The sequence below is a fragment of the Euphorbia lathyris genome, chromosome 1 (assembly GCF_963576675.1).
Source record: "Euphorbia lathyris chromosome 1, ddEupLath1.1, whole genome shotgun sequence".
In the NCBI taxonomy this organism is placed as follows: domain Eukaryota; kingdom Viridiplantae; phylum Streptophyta; class Magnoliopsida; order Malpighiales; family Euphorbiaceae; genus Euphorbia; species Euphorbia lathyris.
Window position 1 is genome coordinate 65,491,466 of NC_088910.1, and position 17,666 is coordinate 65,509,131.

Sequence of the window (17,666 nt, forward strand, 5' to 3'; positions counted from 1 at the left end):
TAGGCTAATGTCATGTGTGATGACGAAACATGACAGAACCTGACCGTCGTCTGAAGGTGCAATAGACGGCAGCGAGCCCCGTGACAGATTTATATCTCACGGGACGACGGTTTTTAACCGTCGTCTGAAGAGGGTTTTGACGTAGTGGGTAAAGATTGTATACCACGTATGTAATTTACCCTAATTTGTTAAATATGAATTTTTGTGTAAATTTTCCAATATCTAACAGTGCATAATTATGAAAAAGAAAACTGTAGAAGATCAATGAATGTGATGTGAAATATAAGATAAAGCATACAAACTGTTGTGATCAATGTTCAACCAAAAGGCTATATATCTCCAATGCATGTACATTATTATTGGGTTGGGTTTGATACCTGTCCATCGAGACATTATATACCTCCAATGAGTGTATACTACTAGAGATCTCGTTTGTATCCTGGTTGCCCAAACTATTTACTAGTATGAATGAGAATGAGAATATGGGGGATGGATATGTTTTGTCACGTGCGAGTGGAAGATGTAGAAAATTTGGCACATGCCAAATACTCCGCATGTAAAGGAAATGAGCCGGATGTAGTTATGATGGGTTAATGGGCTATTAAGTTAATCTTGAGTAACCTAGCTATGTAAGCATGCTATAATCCTAACCCAAAACATATTCTTAACTTAACTTTAGGAGAGACTTAACCCTAACATGCAGAGAAGCAAAATTTTATCTCTCCGTCTCCCTACACGTCGCTATCACTGTCCCCCTCTCTCTTTCAAATGTTCATTTTTAGTTCATGGATCATTGTGTCTTCTCCCGATTAATCTCATGATAGTTGATTTGTGACCGGTAATATGCGATCGAGGTTTCGTTCTTCTGATGCAACCTATTCAAAGGATTTTCTGCACTACAAGAAATAATCCAGAAACCCGTTTATGTTTAATTTATATTTGTTATAATCTCAACACATACAAAATGAGACAGTTTAGTCAGAGAATTTATAATGAAATGTTTAAAATAATATTACAATTACATTTTTACGAAATAAAGTTATAATTAGTGATTTTGTAAAAATTAAAGCATAAGTTAAAGAAAATATGATTGTTTAAATCCTTGTTTGAAAGAAGTTTAACGAAGATTAATAAAAGTAATGCAATGTAAAATATAAGTAATTAACTTTGGTTGGGAATTTTTTTTGTTAAGAGTAAACAAGGGTTAGCCGAGAGCAACGTAAAAACTAACATTTTAACTTTTATTTACATTCCATCAACTCTCCTAACAACGTTAAATTTTAACATTAGTTTGTATCATTTCCTCTACGATTCCATGAACCTTCTCTCACATGCTTTAACCTCCCAACCAGTACAAAAGCTAAGATTTTCTTAAATAATAAAAGCATTAACAAAAGCTCTTCTCAAAACAATAAACAAATAAATAAAAGCATTTACACTGTTGAGTTTCAAGTGCCCGCTGTAAGCAAAGAGGAGCTCGCAGAAGCCCACGAAGCAGCAAGAGAAAGAAGGAAACAAAGGGAGAAAGAAAGAGAGAGCTAGGGTTCCTCATTGAAGTGACGTAGGGAGGGAAGATTCAGGGATAAGAGAGATGAGCATATGGAACTATGTGGTGACGGCTCAGAAGCCTACCAATGTCACCCACTCATGCGTCGGCAATTTCACTAGTCCTCAGGAGCTCAATCTCATTATTGCGTAAATCCTTCTAATTCCCCTCATCTCTCTATTTCTACTTTTTTTTTTTTTTGTGGTTTGTTTTGTTTACCAAATCATATTTCGATTTTGTTCTAAGGGTTTTTATTTTTCTCGAAAAAGAATGCTTCCGAGAAACGTTTTATTTTCCATTCTATTGCTCTTGCCTCAGTAAATGTTAGAGAATAAATTTTGTATTTCCTTGATAACCATTGATGTCGTGTTCTGCTTTTCTCATTGAATCAATTACCTCATCTGATTACTCACGCATGTGCATAACACACTGGGGATGGGGGGAAAAGAAATCATTTCTGGGCTTTTACAGCTCTGGCAAAGTCTCTTTGCTTATGAAACTAATTAAATTGAGGTTTTCTATTTGTGCAGATTCTATGGACACTACGAAACCATCATTCAATTTTGTCTTGCGCATCTAGTAGTTTAGCATAAAAATGATTATACTTTTCTTGTTTTCTGCTAGTATTTCTAATTTCTCTTATTATTTTTTGTTTTATGATTGTTTCAACAACATCTCTTTCACCCTTGGGGTTTACAAAGGGCATTGCATTTGGAATTTGTTCCATTACAAGGTCAAAACAGGGAGCTACAATTATAATGTAGCACCTTCTTAGTTACGCTATATATCTGATTACAGCATACCAATCATGTAATTATAAAGGGCATCTTTTACCTTGTTGGGAATATAATTTGTTTCCAGTTAAATTTCATTTAAGTGTACCCATACTATATTATTTAGCTGTCTATTTACAATAGAATATGCTTTCAGGAAATGCACTCGCATTGAAATCCATTTGCTGACTCCTCAAGGATTACAGGTAGCGATGTGTTTTCCTTATCAATGCATGAATAAGTATTTCTTCATTGTTTTTGTATGTTGTATTTCCCATTTATAACTAGGGTGTGAATTTGAGAATGAGTAAAATTCAACTTGTGCAGCCTATGTTAGATGTTCCAATATATGGAAGAATTGCAACACTTGAACTTTTCCGTCCTCATGTGAGTATAGGCATATATTTACTTTTCCTTTCCTGCAGTTTTCTGTTTATTTTTGGCTTATTCTTTATTGCATTTTAACAGGGTGAAGCACAGGATTTTCTGTTCATTGCAACAGAAAGATATAAGTTCTGTGTTCTTCAGTGGGATGCTGAGACATCTGAGCTTATTACAAGGTTTTATTCTTAAAAATCAAATAAAAAGCTTGCTCTTTGATTTTCAAATTTGGTATTCTATGAGTTGACATACATCCATATTAAGCATTCCTCTCTTGAGTGTGGTTGTCTGTTTGCCGTGTGTTCTGTAACTAGTGTTCAATCTAACTTTCCTCATATGTTGAAAAATTAGAACTTATGGTCTGAAGTTCTCTGTGTTCACATGCTATTGGCTGTATTTATCACTTGGCAATTTACTGATCTAGAAAAATTCTGTCTGGAATAATGAGTTTTTATTTGAAGATATTAGGCTAATATGGGGTTTTGTGGTACAATTATTTTTAATTTTCAAGGACAGATATTTCTGGTGTAAATTTTTTTTAATGAGCATATTTAGGCTTGCTGTGGCATATATTTCGAATATACTTGTAAAGCAAGTCCTATTATGGCTGGATTCTTTACTGAGCAACTCTTCTTCTTTGGCAGCAGAGCTTTTTGGTCTTTATTTGTAATAGATTTTTCAGGAATGATTAGGGTAGTTGGACAAAGATTTCTAGTTTTATACGTAAGATGGTGTGGTGTCAATGAAGGTAGTGGATTTAGTGACATGCTTATAAAGTTGACAGGAGGCATTTTCCTGAAGGATTTATAAGCTAGATGATTGATCAAAATGAATAGCACCTTTTTACTTTACCTTTGATGGAATCATTATTAAGGTGGAAAAAGGGTGCACTTTTGGACCCAAAATATGAATTTTCTCCTTTGTGTTTGTGATGATTTATAGTTCTTTAAGATTTCAAGGAAAACTGATGAAAACAATCAAATAAACATGATACTATGAAACTTGCCGAGTCCAAGCGCCATCTTTCTGTTTGGAAAATTTTGAGGAATAATAATCTTTCAATGTAAATATGTTCATGATCAAGAAAAAGGAAATAGACAAAGGTTCACAGTGTAGTTTTTAGTCATTGTTGTTCTCTTCTCCCTCTCTTAGCAGCCAGTTTTTGTAAGGTTTTTGATGTCATTCTTGTTTGTGTTATTGTTGCATAGACAAGCTTTTGGTTTTTTCTGTTAGATGAGCCTGCAAATTAAGTATCAATGATGGATGACTGCCTCTCTCTCATTTCTTGAGTTGATGATTTTTTCCCCTTTTCCTGCAGAGCGATGGGGGATGTTTCAGATCGTATCGGTCGTCCAACAGACAATGGTCAGGTAAATTATTGGAGTTATATCTTCGTTTCACACCTCTGTTAGTTGTTGGAAGTTTGAGGTGTATCAGCGGTAGCTTTTGTTATTAGTTTTCTCAGATGTTGGTGCTTTCATTACTGCACATTTTATCTCTGATGCTAAACCCTGTCACTATGTCATTTATTGCAGATTGGCATCATTGATCCAGATTGTAGATTAATTGGACTCCATTTGTATGATGGGCTGTTTAAGGTTGGTAGTTTTGGTCTTGCTAATTGCAATTTCAATTCTGACATTACATCTACATTTTGTCACTACATCATGATATGAATCATTGTTACAATAGTCTGTTATTATCTCAGGTTATTCCTTTTGATAACAAAGGGCAGCTCAAGGAGGCTTTTAACATAAGGTACATGATATTTTGTCGTTGAAGATGTCACTTTTAACTGTGGTAATGTGTCAAATACATAGAAGGGTTGGTGAATTTTCTTCTGCTTTTCCCTGTAATTTTTGATAAAAATATACTAGTTTCTAAGGACTATTTATGAACTATTGATAATGATGTAGATAGAGTTTTTAGTTGTTAGAAGGTCAAATTTATTATGAACAGGAGTGGTTAACAAGTTTTCCGATAATATTGCACCGGCTAAATTTAAGTAATATTTGATGAAGTGTGGGATTATGCTTCTCTGCTTGTTTGCGGAGAAGGTTTATGGATTAAGGTTCAACATTTCCCTTTGGAGCTTTGAGGAAATAGTTATGGAGATTCATAGGAAAGGCATAAATTTAACTTGCAGCTGTAGTTATGGCTATGGCTGTCTGCCGCTGAAGTGGAGAAAGTTTAACAATCAGAGATCAACTGTTTCTGATGGAGCTTGAGGGAAAATGTTTTTGGAGAGGCATCGGAAAGGCAGTACATTTACATTGCATTTGTAGCTTGACTGCTCTGTGGTTGAGGGCTGCTGAATCCAAGTCTTCGCCAATGTAAAGTAATGGTTGTTGGCCTTGCAGCTGTTGTCATGACAATATATTTTAGAAATAGCTCTGTTATTCTATGAAGTTACAGGAGTTTGACAAAGATCTGGACAAAGGCTAGTAATTTTGACCATATATATTTTAAATTCATTATCTATCACTAAAGTTCAAACTTCAAAGCAAAATAATGTCCAGTGACCACCGAAAGGTGCATAGTTATTAAAGGCGCAAGGGGGGTCCTGGAGCCTTGGCCCAAGGCGCAACTTAAGGCGTGCGCCTGAGCGACACAGAGGCGCAAAAAAAAAAAAATCATAAATTCATAATGCTAGTCACAAATAATCATAAATAGTCAAATACCAACAATAAAACCATAAAATGCATGAGTTAAGTTCTAGTTAACTACTAAGGCATAATCATAAACTCAACCCCTAATGAAGCCGAGGCGCGCCAAGGCTTGCGCCTGGATCAAGGCGCTGTAAGGCGCACTAAGGCACGCGCCTGGCTGACCGCGCCCGCCTCTGTCAGCCAGAGGCGCTAAGGCTGGAGCCTTAGCCGAGGCGCGCCTTTAATAACTATGGAAAGGTGTTTCCTGAAAGCAATTATGAATTGAAAAGGAATAGTTTCATTTCTACTATACAAAGAAAACTAATAGATATGATGACATAATCTAACTTTGAGCCTCTTCTTGTACACTCTTGATGTGGGGTATGTAAGATTCTTTTTGTGTTATTGACATTAAATTATACAAGAGACAAAAATTAAGCAAAAAAAATTCAATTTTTCTTCAAGGACTTCACATAAAGAACTGGTATAATCAATTATAGGTATTTAGGTAACATCCCTTCTGATCATTTTGCATTTTCAAAACCTCCCTTGAACAATGATGGAAGGGCAAAAATTTATTGTCTTTTGGTGTTACGTAATGATGATGGTTGATAATTGATGCCATTGGCAGAAGAGCATTGATTTAAAAGGGTTAACAACCTGTAAAGCTCAATGTTAAAGTATTTGGGATGGAGTTCTGTTGGCTATTTTGTGGCCAATAACTTGAAGAGAATGATTTCTTGAGTTTCTTATATCTTTTTTCTTTGGGTAGGTGTAAAGATAATTTTATCTTCTCTTTTTCAGATGATAGGATTTTGTAATCTATATTTGATAGCTTCTTTTTACCCCTTTGTCTTGTTGAGATGCTTAATCTTATGGTTGAGTGAGACTGCTAGTCCATCTGATTAGAAGAGTATTCTTCTTGATCCAAAGGCCAATTTGCTGTAGACGATTTTCCAATTATCAGAATCTATGCAGATTGTGCTGTGACAATGCTGAACTAGCATTAACCATGAGTTTAGTGGTGTTCTGATTTTTTATTATTGTTTTTTTTTTGGAAAAAAAGGGAGAGAAGATTCTGCCTTTTGTTTAGCTTGAATGATAATTGTGATTATTTAATGAATGAAGCATTGAATATAGCTCTGAATCAAGTACACAGCTTGTTTCATAGGAAAACATCAATTTATTCCTTCTAAATTGCGACTTTTGTTAGCTTACGCGCTCTTGTTTTATATATTTATTTCCATGCTTTGTTTTACTCCATTTACAAGCATAGTAGTCTAAACTTACTAGGTTTTTGGTGTTTTCTTCTCAGGCTTGAGGAACTTCAAGTTTTGGATATCAAGTTTCTCTATGGTTGTTTGAAGCCAACAATTGTTGTTCTTTACCAGGTTCCTACCGTTTTTCTTCATGTAGCTCTAATTAAGGACTCAAAGTTCCTCAAACTGCGATTTATGTATTTTGGAAACCACTTTTTCTTTAGTGGTATATTAGCTGTGGTATTTGGCTTAATTGGTGATTCTTCTGTAGTTTTATTGGTGAAATATAAAACTTACTAAACTCAACACGTTGCCAAAAAGAATATGTGTTATATGTCAAAAAACTTTAACTATAAGATCTAGTAGTAGTAACATCATAAATGCTACTGAACATGCTAATTGCAACTTCCTCTTCTACTTTGACGGTCATTTGACTGATCTATGAGGGTAACAAATTGTAGCCTTTTTTGATACAGTCTTTGTCTTTCTTTTGGTTCCTTCAGTTGCTTATTTCGTTCACTATTTTGACCTTTCTTAGAGTAGATTTATAACTAGGTATTGTCCTTTCTGTGTTTACCTTACCATATAGTTCAATATTTTCTTTTTGTGAAATTATTTTTCTTGTCATCATGTAGTTATATATGCCTATAATATAATGGCTGACCTTTGTAGTTGTCTGCATTTGATGATTTTTATGAAGTTCCTTTGTCTTTTTGTGTGCAGGATAATAAAGATGCTCGTCATGTTAAAACATATGAGGTTGCGCTAAAAGATAAAGATTTTGTTGAGGGTCCATGGTCACAGAATAATCTTGATAATGGTGCTGATTTGTTAATACCAGTTCCCCCACCTTTCTGTGGCGTCCTTATAATTGGCGAAGAAACAATTGTCTACTGCAGTGCAAATGCGTTTAGAGCTATCCCAATAAGACCTGTAGGTTACTGAACAATTTCAATTGGAACATTATATCTGCCCTTCCTCTGTTTTGACATTATTTTATGGACGATGTTTGAATTGTACTTCTAGTCTATCACAAGAGCATATGGAAGAGTTGATGCTGATGGCTCAAGATATTTACTTGGCGATCATGCTGGGCTCCTTCACCTCCTTGTTATAACACATGAAAAAGAGAAGTGGGCGATTCTTCTGTCATATTCTAATGGCACATTGTGTATCCAATATGATTTTTCTGGAAAGAAATGATGAACTAATTACCCTTGTGTTGCAGGGTCACTGGACTGAAAATTGAGCTTTTGGGTGAAACTTCAATCGCATCTACCATATCATATCTTGATAATGCAGTTGTTTATGTAGGTTCAAGCTATGGAGATTCACAGGTATGAAGCACAAGTAATCTAATTAATTAGTGTAATGTTCAAATGATAAAATTTTGAGTCATAGCATGTAATTTTACTGTTATTTGTTTGATAATTTCTCTTGAACATGGGGCATCACAAATAGATGTTAGGTTAAGCACATAATTGGTTGAAATTGAATTGGTTACAACTACTGATGGAAATCATAAGAGATATTCACCGACTTATGAGCAGAGTTGGAGTTGGAGGGACTTAGTAGTGGGTTGTGCCCTGGGCTTCTCATTGCTGAGAGCTCATAATGGATTTATGGACTTCATTTTTTCTATTTTTGTCTTTAGAAAGTTAATGCTGTATGTAAACTTTTATGTTCTCTGTAAGTTTGGAAGACCATAGAATAATTTGTGCCAAAATTGTCAGTTAGATGCATTCCATGACTGACTATGGACATGGTTGTTCATTGCCATTAATAAATTAAGTAATTTCAAACTAGTTGGTTAATATGACATTGCAACAACAACAACAACAACAACCAATATGACATTACAACAACAACAACCAAGCTTAGTCCCGAATAATTAGGTTAAGTATATGTTAGTGTCTTTATGAAGTATGAACTTAATTTGGTGTTTTCTTTTTGACATTTATGATTTAGTATTATGTTTTTATGTGGTTTTATTTTGTTTGTCTGGTCATAAATGTGTTTTTTTGGTCTACTCTTAACTAGTAAAAGAGTATATATTTTTATTTTATTTTATGCGCCTCGTGTTTCTAAGGCGCGCTCCTCGCCTTGCGCCTAGAGCCTAGGCTCCAGGACCCCTTAGCGCCTTTAACAACTATAGGGTCAACTTATGGATTCTTCTTTTCCATTCATTCTGCTTTAATATTACATTATTTTAAATTTTGTACTTTATTAAAATTATTAACGACATATAATGGTGCCATGCAGCTTGTAAAACTGAACCTTCAACCTGATGCAAAGGGTTCATATGTTGAAGTCTTAGAAAATTATGTCAATCTGGGACCAATTGTTGATTTCTGTGTGGTGGACCTTGAGAGGCAAGGCCAAGGTCAGGTTGTGACTTGCTCTGGAGCATACAAGGATGGTTCTCTTCGCATAGTTCGAAATGGAATAGGAATTAATGAACAGGTTGCCTATTTCAACCAATTTTCTGAAATTGCATGTATGGTGTTTTTATGTTGAAATACTTATGAATATCTGTATGAAATATAGGCTTCTGTAGAGCTTCAAGGTATCAAAGGAATGTGGTCATTAAGATCTTCTACTGATGATCCATTTGACACCTTCCTGGTGGTTAGTTTTATAAGCGAGACTCGGATTTTGGCTATGAACGCTGAAGATGAGTTAGAGGAAACTGAAATTGAGGGGTTCAATTCGCAAGTGCAGACTTTGTTCTGCCACTATGCTGTCTACAATCAGCTTGTGCAAGTAAAGTTTACCTTTCCAGCAATAGACAATGTTGCCCAATCTTTCTTTATTAATTATTTCTTATCAAAATGAATGCTATTCTTAAATATCTTATACCATGCCAAAAAAAAAAAAAACTATATTTATGTGTGATTCATGTCAGTATTATGTTCATTGTGTACTGACTTATCAACTACGTCACAGGTCACATCAAGCTCTGTGAGACTCGTCAGTTCAACCACAAGAGAGCTCAGGAATGAATGGAATGCTCCTTCTGGTTATTCAATTAATGTTGCCACTGCTAATCCTACCCAGGTTTGTTGTAACTACTAGATCCTACAATTGTAATTTTACCGAGTAATTAATTATCTGGGTCATAACTGTTATGGCTGTGTTGAAGTATCAGCTTGTGATACATTCATGATTATGTGTGTCATTATATAGGTCTCTTGGAATAATGTGTGTTGTGTTGCCAATACATTCCATTACTTGCATTTTTTTTTTTCTGTTTAGTTGTCATTATACTTGAGGAGGGCGAGCCTTGGCGCAACGGTAAACGTTGTTGTCGTGTGACCAAGAGGTCACGGGTTCGAGTCTTAGGAGCGGCCTCTTGCCAAATAAATTGGCAGGGGAAGGCTTGCCCCCAGTACACCCTTGTGGTGGGACCCCTCCCCGGACCCTCGCTCAGCGGGGACGCGTAGTGCGACCGGGCCGCCCTTTAGTTGTCATTATACTTGACATACCTATTAAGTTGAAGAATTATGAACTGTTTTCAACATTGTGCTGTCACTGTGACAGGTTTTACTGGCAACTGGTGGTGGCCACCTAGTCTATTTGGAAATTGGTGATGGAATATTGACAGAGATAAAACACGCGCAGTTGGAGTATGAGATATCATGCCTTGACATTAATCCCATTGGTGAAAATCCCAACTTTAGTCAGTTAGCTGCAGTTGGAATGTGGACGGATATAAGTGTCAGGGTATTCTCATTGCCTGACCTAAATCTCATTACAAAAGAGCATCTAGGAGGAGAGATAATACCACGTTCTGTACTCCTATGTTCCTTTGAAGGGGTATGCTTATAAGCATTTTTATCCTTTCATTCTCTGTTTTGTCTTTGTTGATTTGTGTATGTGCTTATCAGCCATTTGATATGAATTGCACAGCATACATAAAATGCACATTAAGAATTGACCTCTGATTGATGAGAAAAAGGATTTCTATGTAGAAGTTAATCTTGATGACAAATTTGGCTTTCTGATTCTGATCAGGCCAGTTTGTCATGTTCTGATCTGTGAGGAAAATATGTGGGCCGAATCAGATCATTTTCTAGATTGGTGATAGATCTGACAGCTAATTCTTTGGACCTTATTTAGCTTATCTCATAAAAAAGAAAAAATTAAACCCTTATTTTATGAAGTCTTCCTGGTAATATTCCACCTGATGATTATTACATTAATAGTGGTCGTCCAAATTATGACTCATGACAAGACAGGATTATGAATGGAAAACGCAAAATGCAGTGACAAGCAGTAAAATATTCAGTTGTATTTTAGTGTTATTCCTGATGTTAACTCCAGTTCTTTCTCCTTTACAGATATCTTACCTTTTATGTGCCCTTGGAGATGGACATCTTTTGAACTTCCAACTGAATTTGAATTCAGGCGAATTAACAGATAGGAAAAAGGTGTCTTTAGGGACCCAGCCTATAACACTCCGTACTTTCTCATCCAAGAACACCACACATGTTTTTGCTGCATCAGATAGGCCAACTGTCATTTATAGTAGTAACAAGAAGCTACTTTATAGCAACGTAAACTTGAAGGAAGTGAGCCATATGTGTCCTTTCAATTCCGCTGCTTTCCCTGACAGGTAACTCTAACACCTAGATTTCACTTACCCCAGCAATGTAGTATTAACGAACTGTATTGTAATTGTTTTTAGGATAAATTCCAAAAAAACCCCATGTGGTTACACGAATTGCCAAACCCTGTGGTTGTTTTTTTTTGCGACCAAGAAAGGACTGAGGTTCCTCACTTTGCTAAAAACGAGGATCTTTTAGTTTGATACTTTAAGAATGACCGTTAACGATTTCAAAATGAAAATTTTCAAGAATGGAAGCTGTTTTAATCAACTTTAATTCTTGAAAATTTTCATTTTGAGGTCGTTAACGGTAATTTTTAGAGTGTCAAACTAAAAGATCCTTTTTTTTTAGCAAAGCGAGGAACCTCAGTCCTCTCTTGGTTGCAAAAAAATCACAGGCATGCGTTTGACAATTCTGGTAACCACTTGAGTTTTTTTTTTTTTTTTTTTGGAATTTACCCTTGTTTCTATGCTAGTAAAGCTTCTTGGACAGATGACAGTTTTTACATGGTTGTAATGCTGTAAGAATTTTCTTTACATAGCCTGTTTTGCAGGGGAAGCAAGTCCATAGTACTTTCCTTAGTATAGGCTCATAAGCATAGTTGTTAAATCGAGATTCGACTCGTGACTCGAAATCTCATTTTGCGAATCGGGACTCGTGAATCGAATTGAATCGTAAGATTCGGATCAAATTCAAAATGCTATAAAAAATAAAATATTAACCATATTTAACTTTAAATATTAGTCCAAAGATGTAATTTTAATAGCTAAATAGAAATTATATCAAGTTATAAAAGAAAATAGAGACAGACAGAACATAGAAAATAGAAAGAATACAGAGTAGAAGAATATAATAATAAATAAATAGAAAAGAAGATGGAAGGTTTTGGAATTTGTAAAGTGAAGAGTCATCTGATTGAAACTATTTGTGTTTCATAACTTCTGTACGTTTTTTTTTTGTTTTTGTAAAGTGAATAGTCATTTTCTTCTGCTCTACGTTTTTGAGTTGTTAAAAATTGATTTTTTCTTTAAATGGTGGCCTGAATTGACCGACTCGGGTGAATCGGCCAACTCGGTGGTGACTCGGCCGATTCATGAAGCTTCCGAGTCATACCATAGATACGACTCGAATTCTTCATGAATCGAATCGTACGACTCGACTCGCGACTCGTAGGATTCTAACAACTATGCTCATAAGAGCTTTATCTTAACATTGTATGCATGTGAATATAGTCTTTAAATATTCAGAACTTTTGCTGCTCAACTAGTTCAATATTTGAAGCAGGTGAAATCTCTATTATTTTCGAAAAATTCTTCATGATATGAAATCTGATATTACAAACAAAAATTGAGTTTTTATTTTATCTTCTGTTTGGCTAATCCACACAATAGTTGTTATGTTAGAATGTTTAAGACCCAAGGGTCAGAGCCCTAAAGAGCACAACTACGAACTTTTATCTTCAACAATCATCAGGCTGTGGATACCCCGAACTGACTGGGAAAGGAATATAAGACACCTAGTTGATGTTGCAATGCACAGTTAGCCAGCAATCTGATTAGGCGTGGCATAAAACATAGATATTCTAGTCACTATCTCGTAGCTGTTTTTTGCTGGAAATGAGAGGTGATGGCCTGGTGCCAGATTATTCATCTTGTAGTGCGTAGGGTTAAGAGTTCAAAACTGCTTTTTCCATTCAAAGGTGTTATTGAATTTTGTAGAATGCAAGTTCAATGACCCTGGACTATTAGCAGTTTTGTTGAAGTAGGATGAGATTCTGTCAAATTCTGCTTCTGGCTATAGGATACGGGGAGTTATAATTGCCGAATGCTGCACTGTAGAATAGCCAAGGCTGCTAGTTTGGATATACTATTTTGGATGTGACAAATCATTTTTCCTGATTTTTTTTGTTTATCGCTTATAATTGCAGATGTACAAAGTGCTTTTGATTCTTTTGTGAAATTTTTTCTGCATTTTTATTTTGTGAAAAATGGTTTTCTACATTATCAATCTGTAACTAGTTTGGATATACTATTTTGGACGAGACAAATCATTTTTCCTGATTTTTCTTGTTTATCGCTCATAACTGCAGATGTACAAAGTGCTTTTGATTTTTTTGTGAAATTTTTCTGTATTTTTATTTTGTGAATAATGGGTTTCTACATTATCAATCTGTATGCATATGCATGATGTATAAATATACAAAAAACACACATTTTTGTATAAAACAAAAAGGAGTGGGGCATGTGGTTGATATTTAAAAATGGAGAAAGAATTACTCTTAATTTAAATAAAAAAACCAATAGTAGCATATCGATGAATCTTTGTCCTGCTAATTTACTCTTTCTATTGCTGATTTTTTGGGAAACTGAATTCAGTTTTTCGCCAATTTTCCATATGTTGACCAGTCTTGCAATTGCAAAGGAAGGTGAACTTACCATTGGCACCATTGATGATATCCAAAAGCTCCATATCCGCACTATTCCGTTGGGGGAACATGCACGGCGTATCTGCCATCAGGAGCAGTCTCGGACCCTTGCCATTTGCAGTTTGAAAAATCAATCTAGTGCAGAAGAATCTGAGACCCACTTCATTCGTTTGTTGGATGATCAAACCTTTGAATTCATATCAACCTACCAACTTGACCCATTTGAGTATGGTTGCTCCATACTGAGCTGTTCCTTTTCTGATGATGGTAATGTGTACTATTGCGTTGGCACTGCTTATGTTTTGCCGGAGGAAAATGAGCCAACTAAGGTAGAACCACGCTGATTAATGCTAATGTGCCCATTTTATATCTGAGAGCTGTTGTGCCTGCTGATTTATCATTATGTTTCTTGCATTAGGGCCGAATACTGGTTTTCATGGTTGAAGATGGGAAGTTGCAACTTATTACTGAAAAGGAGACAAAGGGGGCTGTTTACTCTTTGAATGCCTTCAATGGAAAATTGCTAGCTGCTATCAATCAGAAAATCCAGTTATATAAGTGGATGCTTCGAGATGATGGTTCCCGCGAGCTGCAGTCTGAGTGTGGACATCATGGGCACATACTTGCCCTCTATGTACAAACTCGTGGGGATTTCATTGTTGTTGGTGATCTGATGAAGTCAATCTCTTTGCTTATCTACAAAGTAAAATCCCATGGAACAAAGATTCATCCCAGTAATTTATTTTATGTGGCTGCTCTATTTCCTTGCTTGACACTGATTATGTTTTTTTTCTTTTTTGCCTTTAGCATGAGGAAGGTGCTATCGAGGAGCGAGCTCGTGACTACAATGCAAATTGGATGTCAGCTGTTGAAATTCTTGATGATGATATCTACTTGGGTGCTGAAAATAACTTCAACTTATTTACAGTTAGGAAAAACAGCGAAGGTGCTACTGACGAGGAACGTGGTCGTCTTGAGGTGGTTGGGGAGTATCACCTTGGAGAATTTGTGAACCGATTCCGACATGGGTCCCTAGTGATGCGGTTGCCAGATTCTGATGTGGGACAAATCCCAACAGTTATATTTGGTACAGTGAATGGTGTAATTGGGGTGATAGCTTCACTTCCACACGAGCAATATATATTTCTAGAGAAGCTGCAGTCGAACCTACGGAAGGTGATAAAGGGTGTTGGAGGGTTGAGCCATGAGCAATGGAGATCATTCAACAATGAGAAGAAAACGGTAGATGCGAAAAATTTCTTGGATGGAGACCTAATAGAGTCATTCCTTGATCTGAGCCGAAGCCGGATGGATGAGATTTCAAAGGCAATGAGTGTTTCAGTGGAGGAGCTGTCCAAGAGAGTGGAAGAGCTGACAAGGCTGCATTAGTACTAGTGTTGTTTTGTTTATTATTATTATTATTTTTTTTTTGGTAATGGTTTCCCTTCCAGGTATAGAAAATGGTATGTTTGTTTCTGTAAGAGAAACCCAGAAATGCATGTCTAGGTGTAACATATGTTGATAAAATGTTAGTTTTCCCCAGCAAAACAAGCCCAGTGTATGAACGGAGTAATGGTTTGATATTTGAGTAGGAGGTAATAGTCCCCTTCAATTTGGTGAGAGACAGAGTTAGACAGGACAGGTGATGGTTTTGGTGAAATTTTTGAATATATATGCACTCTTAACGGCGTGAAGAAGGGAATTGAATCTTTCAATTTGGTGAAGAAATTGGAACGATTACAGAGAGAAAAGAGGAAAGTTAGGGTTTACAGAATGTGACGAGTTCTTTTCGATAACTTAAACTAGTAACCAAAGACTTAATATATACCCTTACCACCGTTTTGATGAAGACTGTATTTAACTAAGTTTCTTACCCTCTTAAGCTCGAGCTTGAGTATAAACTCCAAGTTTGTCTAAAGCAAGTTCAAAAGTTTTAACTGACAATGGCTACGGAATTGCAATGCTTCCTTTGGCTAGTGAGGTAAGTGGTGGATAAGAGCAATTCTAATGGGTGTAATTCGCTTTTTACTTTTGGTAAATTGGTTATAATCATTCAATAGAGAGCTTGTAACCAATATTGGTAATAAGCCTTTTTCTTTTCCATTTTTTTTTTTTTAATCCACTTTTTATATTTTAAATTGTAGTTATTTTTTTATATCATAGATTTTATCTTAAATACTCTAAAATTGTATTTTATTTCATTTTTTTTAAAGTATCTTTAACATTGTATTTTTTATCTCAAATAAAAGGTTATTATTTATTGATCTCATGTATAATTTAATAATAATTATTTACTTATTTATTTAAACTTATTGAAATGATAATATGTATTGAATCAAGATAAATATTTTTTTGTATTAATAATTAGTATTGAATTAATTATATCATTGGATAAAAATTATTAATTGTATGTTAATTGAGTAAATATGAAGTGTTTTATGACAAGTGAGGTTTACTAAAAATTGAAGTAACTAGTTATCTTTAATGACGTGGAGATAGAAAGTTAGAAATTGTTACTTTACACTAGAGGTGCTCTAATATTTGCTAATGATGTTCAGTGTTTGTGGGGTAAGGTCATTTCTAACAATCTACTCTATTTTTTCTACTTCAACTCTATTTTGTTCTACTCCATCTTCAATTATAGTTACTACAGTAACATTTCTCCAACCATCTACTCTATTTATAACGCTAAAAGAATATTTCTATTAATAAATAATATTTTATTATTATTATATTAATTTTACATACCATTTATTATATAAAATGATATTTTTATTCTTAAACAATCATTAAAGCTTACTTTAGAGTAAATTATTTTGATTCTTCATATATAGAGTATCAAAAGTCTTACTCTAAAAATAGAGTAAGGTTTTAGAGTGCCATTGGATGTATTTTTACTCTAAAAATAGATTATAGAGAATGGTTGGAGACGGCCTAAAGGAACCTAAATCCACGTTGACTGCTCGTTGGCGAAGGATGTTGAGCAGGCGCTGGTCCACTTGTTTACATGTTGGTTTCTTTTCTAGCTCTCTTGGTGTAATTGGTTGCATATGAATCTTGATGAAAACATGGTGATGTATTACATCTGGGAGTGTGGTGGGTCTAGAAATGGTGCAATAAGGTTGTGTTTGTAGGAATTGTTTTCCAAGGCCGAAATGGGGTTTCATTTTGTTCAAGACACGAGAGGTGGTGCTGCTAATAGTCAATGGGTGTCAAAAAAGGATAAATGGAATAGCTCGAGATGACAAAGGTTGTTGGGTTGGATGTGAATATTGACACCTGTTTGACCTTTCTTGTAGAGTGCAAGTGAAAATGGATTCAGTTTAATTTATAAAAAGAGTTAGTATTCATCCTCCTTTGACCTGACTCATCTTATAAGATATTCATGATAGAAATTGAGAATCCATACATATATATATATATATATATAAAGGAAAGGATCTGTTTGAATGAATTTGAGATTGATATTAGAAAAGCAATAATTAGAAAGCGCCAATGTTCTTAAGGCCAAGAACAACACCAACACCAATAATGTGACCAACAGTACCACAAGCCAAAGTATCAGCAAGAGTGAAGCCAGCTGGATCTCCTGTTTGCAGTCCTGAATCCCTTGCTTCTAACTTCAGCCCTGCTGTTGCCTTTCTGTTTGCTGATGGTGCTAATCCAAATCTTCCTGCAAATAGCATTAGACTTGTTGATGTCACCATTATCAAATTTGTTGGTGAACCTATGAAATCCATCCGAGCTCCTAATCCTCCATTCCCCTTTCTCCTGCCAACTGCTGCCTGCATAAGCATACCATCTCTTTTCATTTCTATCATCCAATATTTAATTACAATAATAATGATTTAAGACAGAGAAGACTGACCAGAGATTTCACAGGAGCAGCAGCCTGTTGAGTTTTAAGTCCATTGAATTGAGGGATCGTGCTCATGAACGAAGCTGAGGCTGCCATTTTCCAACTTTGATCACTACAGGAAATGGTAAAGCATATTATAAATTGGGAATACCAGTTTCTGAACGCATA

The 17,666-nt window shown here is 35.3% G+C and overlaps 2 protein-coding genes across 3 annotated transcripts; one reads left to right on the top strand and one right to left on the bottom strand.

Moving 5' to 3' along the window:
- The first annotated feature begins 1,331 nt into the window (after positions 1-1,331).
- Positions 1,332-15,336, top strand: LOC136235918 (DNA damage-binding protein 1). Of its 2 annotated transcripts, none has more exons than XM_066026007.1 (19): positions 1,332-1,695; positions 2,477-2,525; positions 2,647-2,706; positions 2,788-2,879; positions 4,019-4,070; positions 4,236-4,298; positions 4,409-4,458; positions 6,664-6,739; positions 7,331-7,540; positions 7,634-7,740; positions 7,836-7,944; positions 8,870-9,070; positions 9,155-9,370; positions 9,554-9,664; positions 10,148-10,423; positions 10,948-11,222; positions 13,590-13,968; positions 14,058-14,342; positions 14,447-15,336. In XM_066026007.1, the coding sequence occupies exons 1-19, from the start codon at positions 1,592-1,594 to the stop codon at positions 15,026-15,028; spliced, it is 3,297 nt and encodes a 1,098-aa protein (XP_065882079.1). In that variant the 5' UTR covers positions 1,332-1,591; the 3' UTR covers positions 15,029-15,336. The 2 variants fall into 2 exon arrangements, with proteins under 2 accessions (XP_065882079.1, XP_065882087.1); XM_066026015.1 differs by having other exon boundaries at positions 1,335-1,695; positions 13,620-13,968.
- Positions 15,337-17,081: 1,745 nt separating this feature from the next.
- Positions 17,082-17,666, bottom strand: LOC136235936 (photosystem I reaction center subunit psaK, chloroplastic). Its single transcript, XM_066026027.1, has 2 exons — positions 17,508-17,666; positions 17,082-17,424 (listed from the first exon to the last, which is right to left on the bottom strand). Exons 1-2 carry the CDS (start codon positions 17,592-17,594, stop codon positions 17,122-17,124), a joined length of 390 nt encoding a protein of 129 aa, XP_065882099.1. The 5' UTR covers positions 17,595-17,666; the 3' UTR covers positions 17,082-17,121.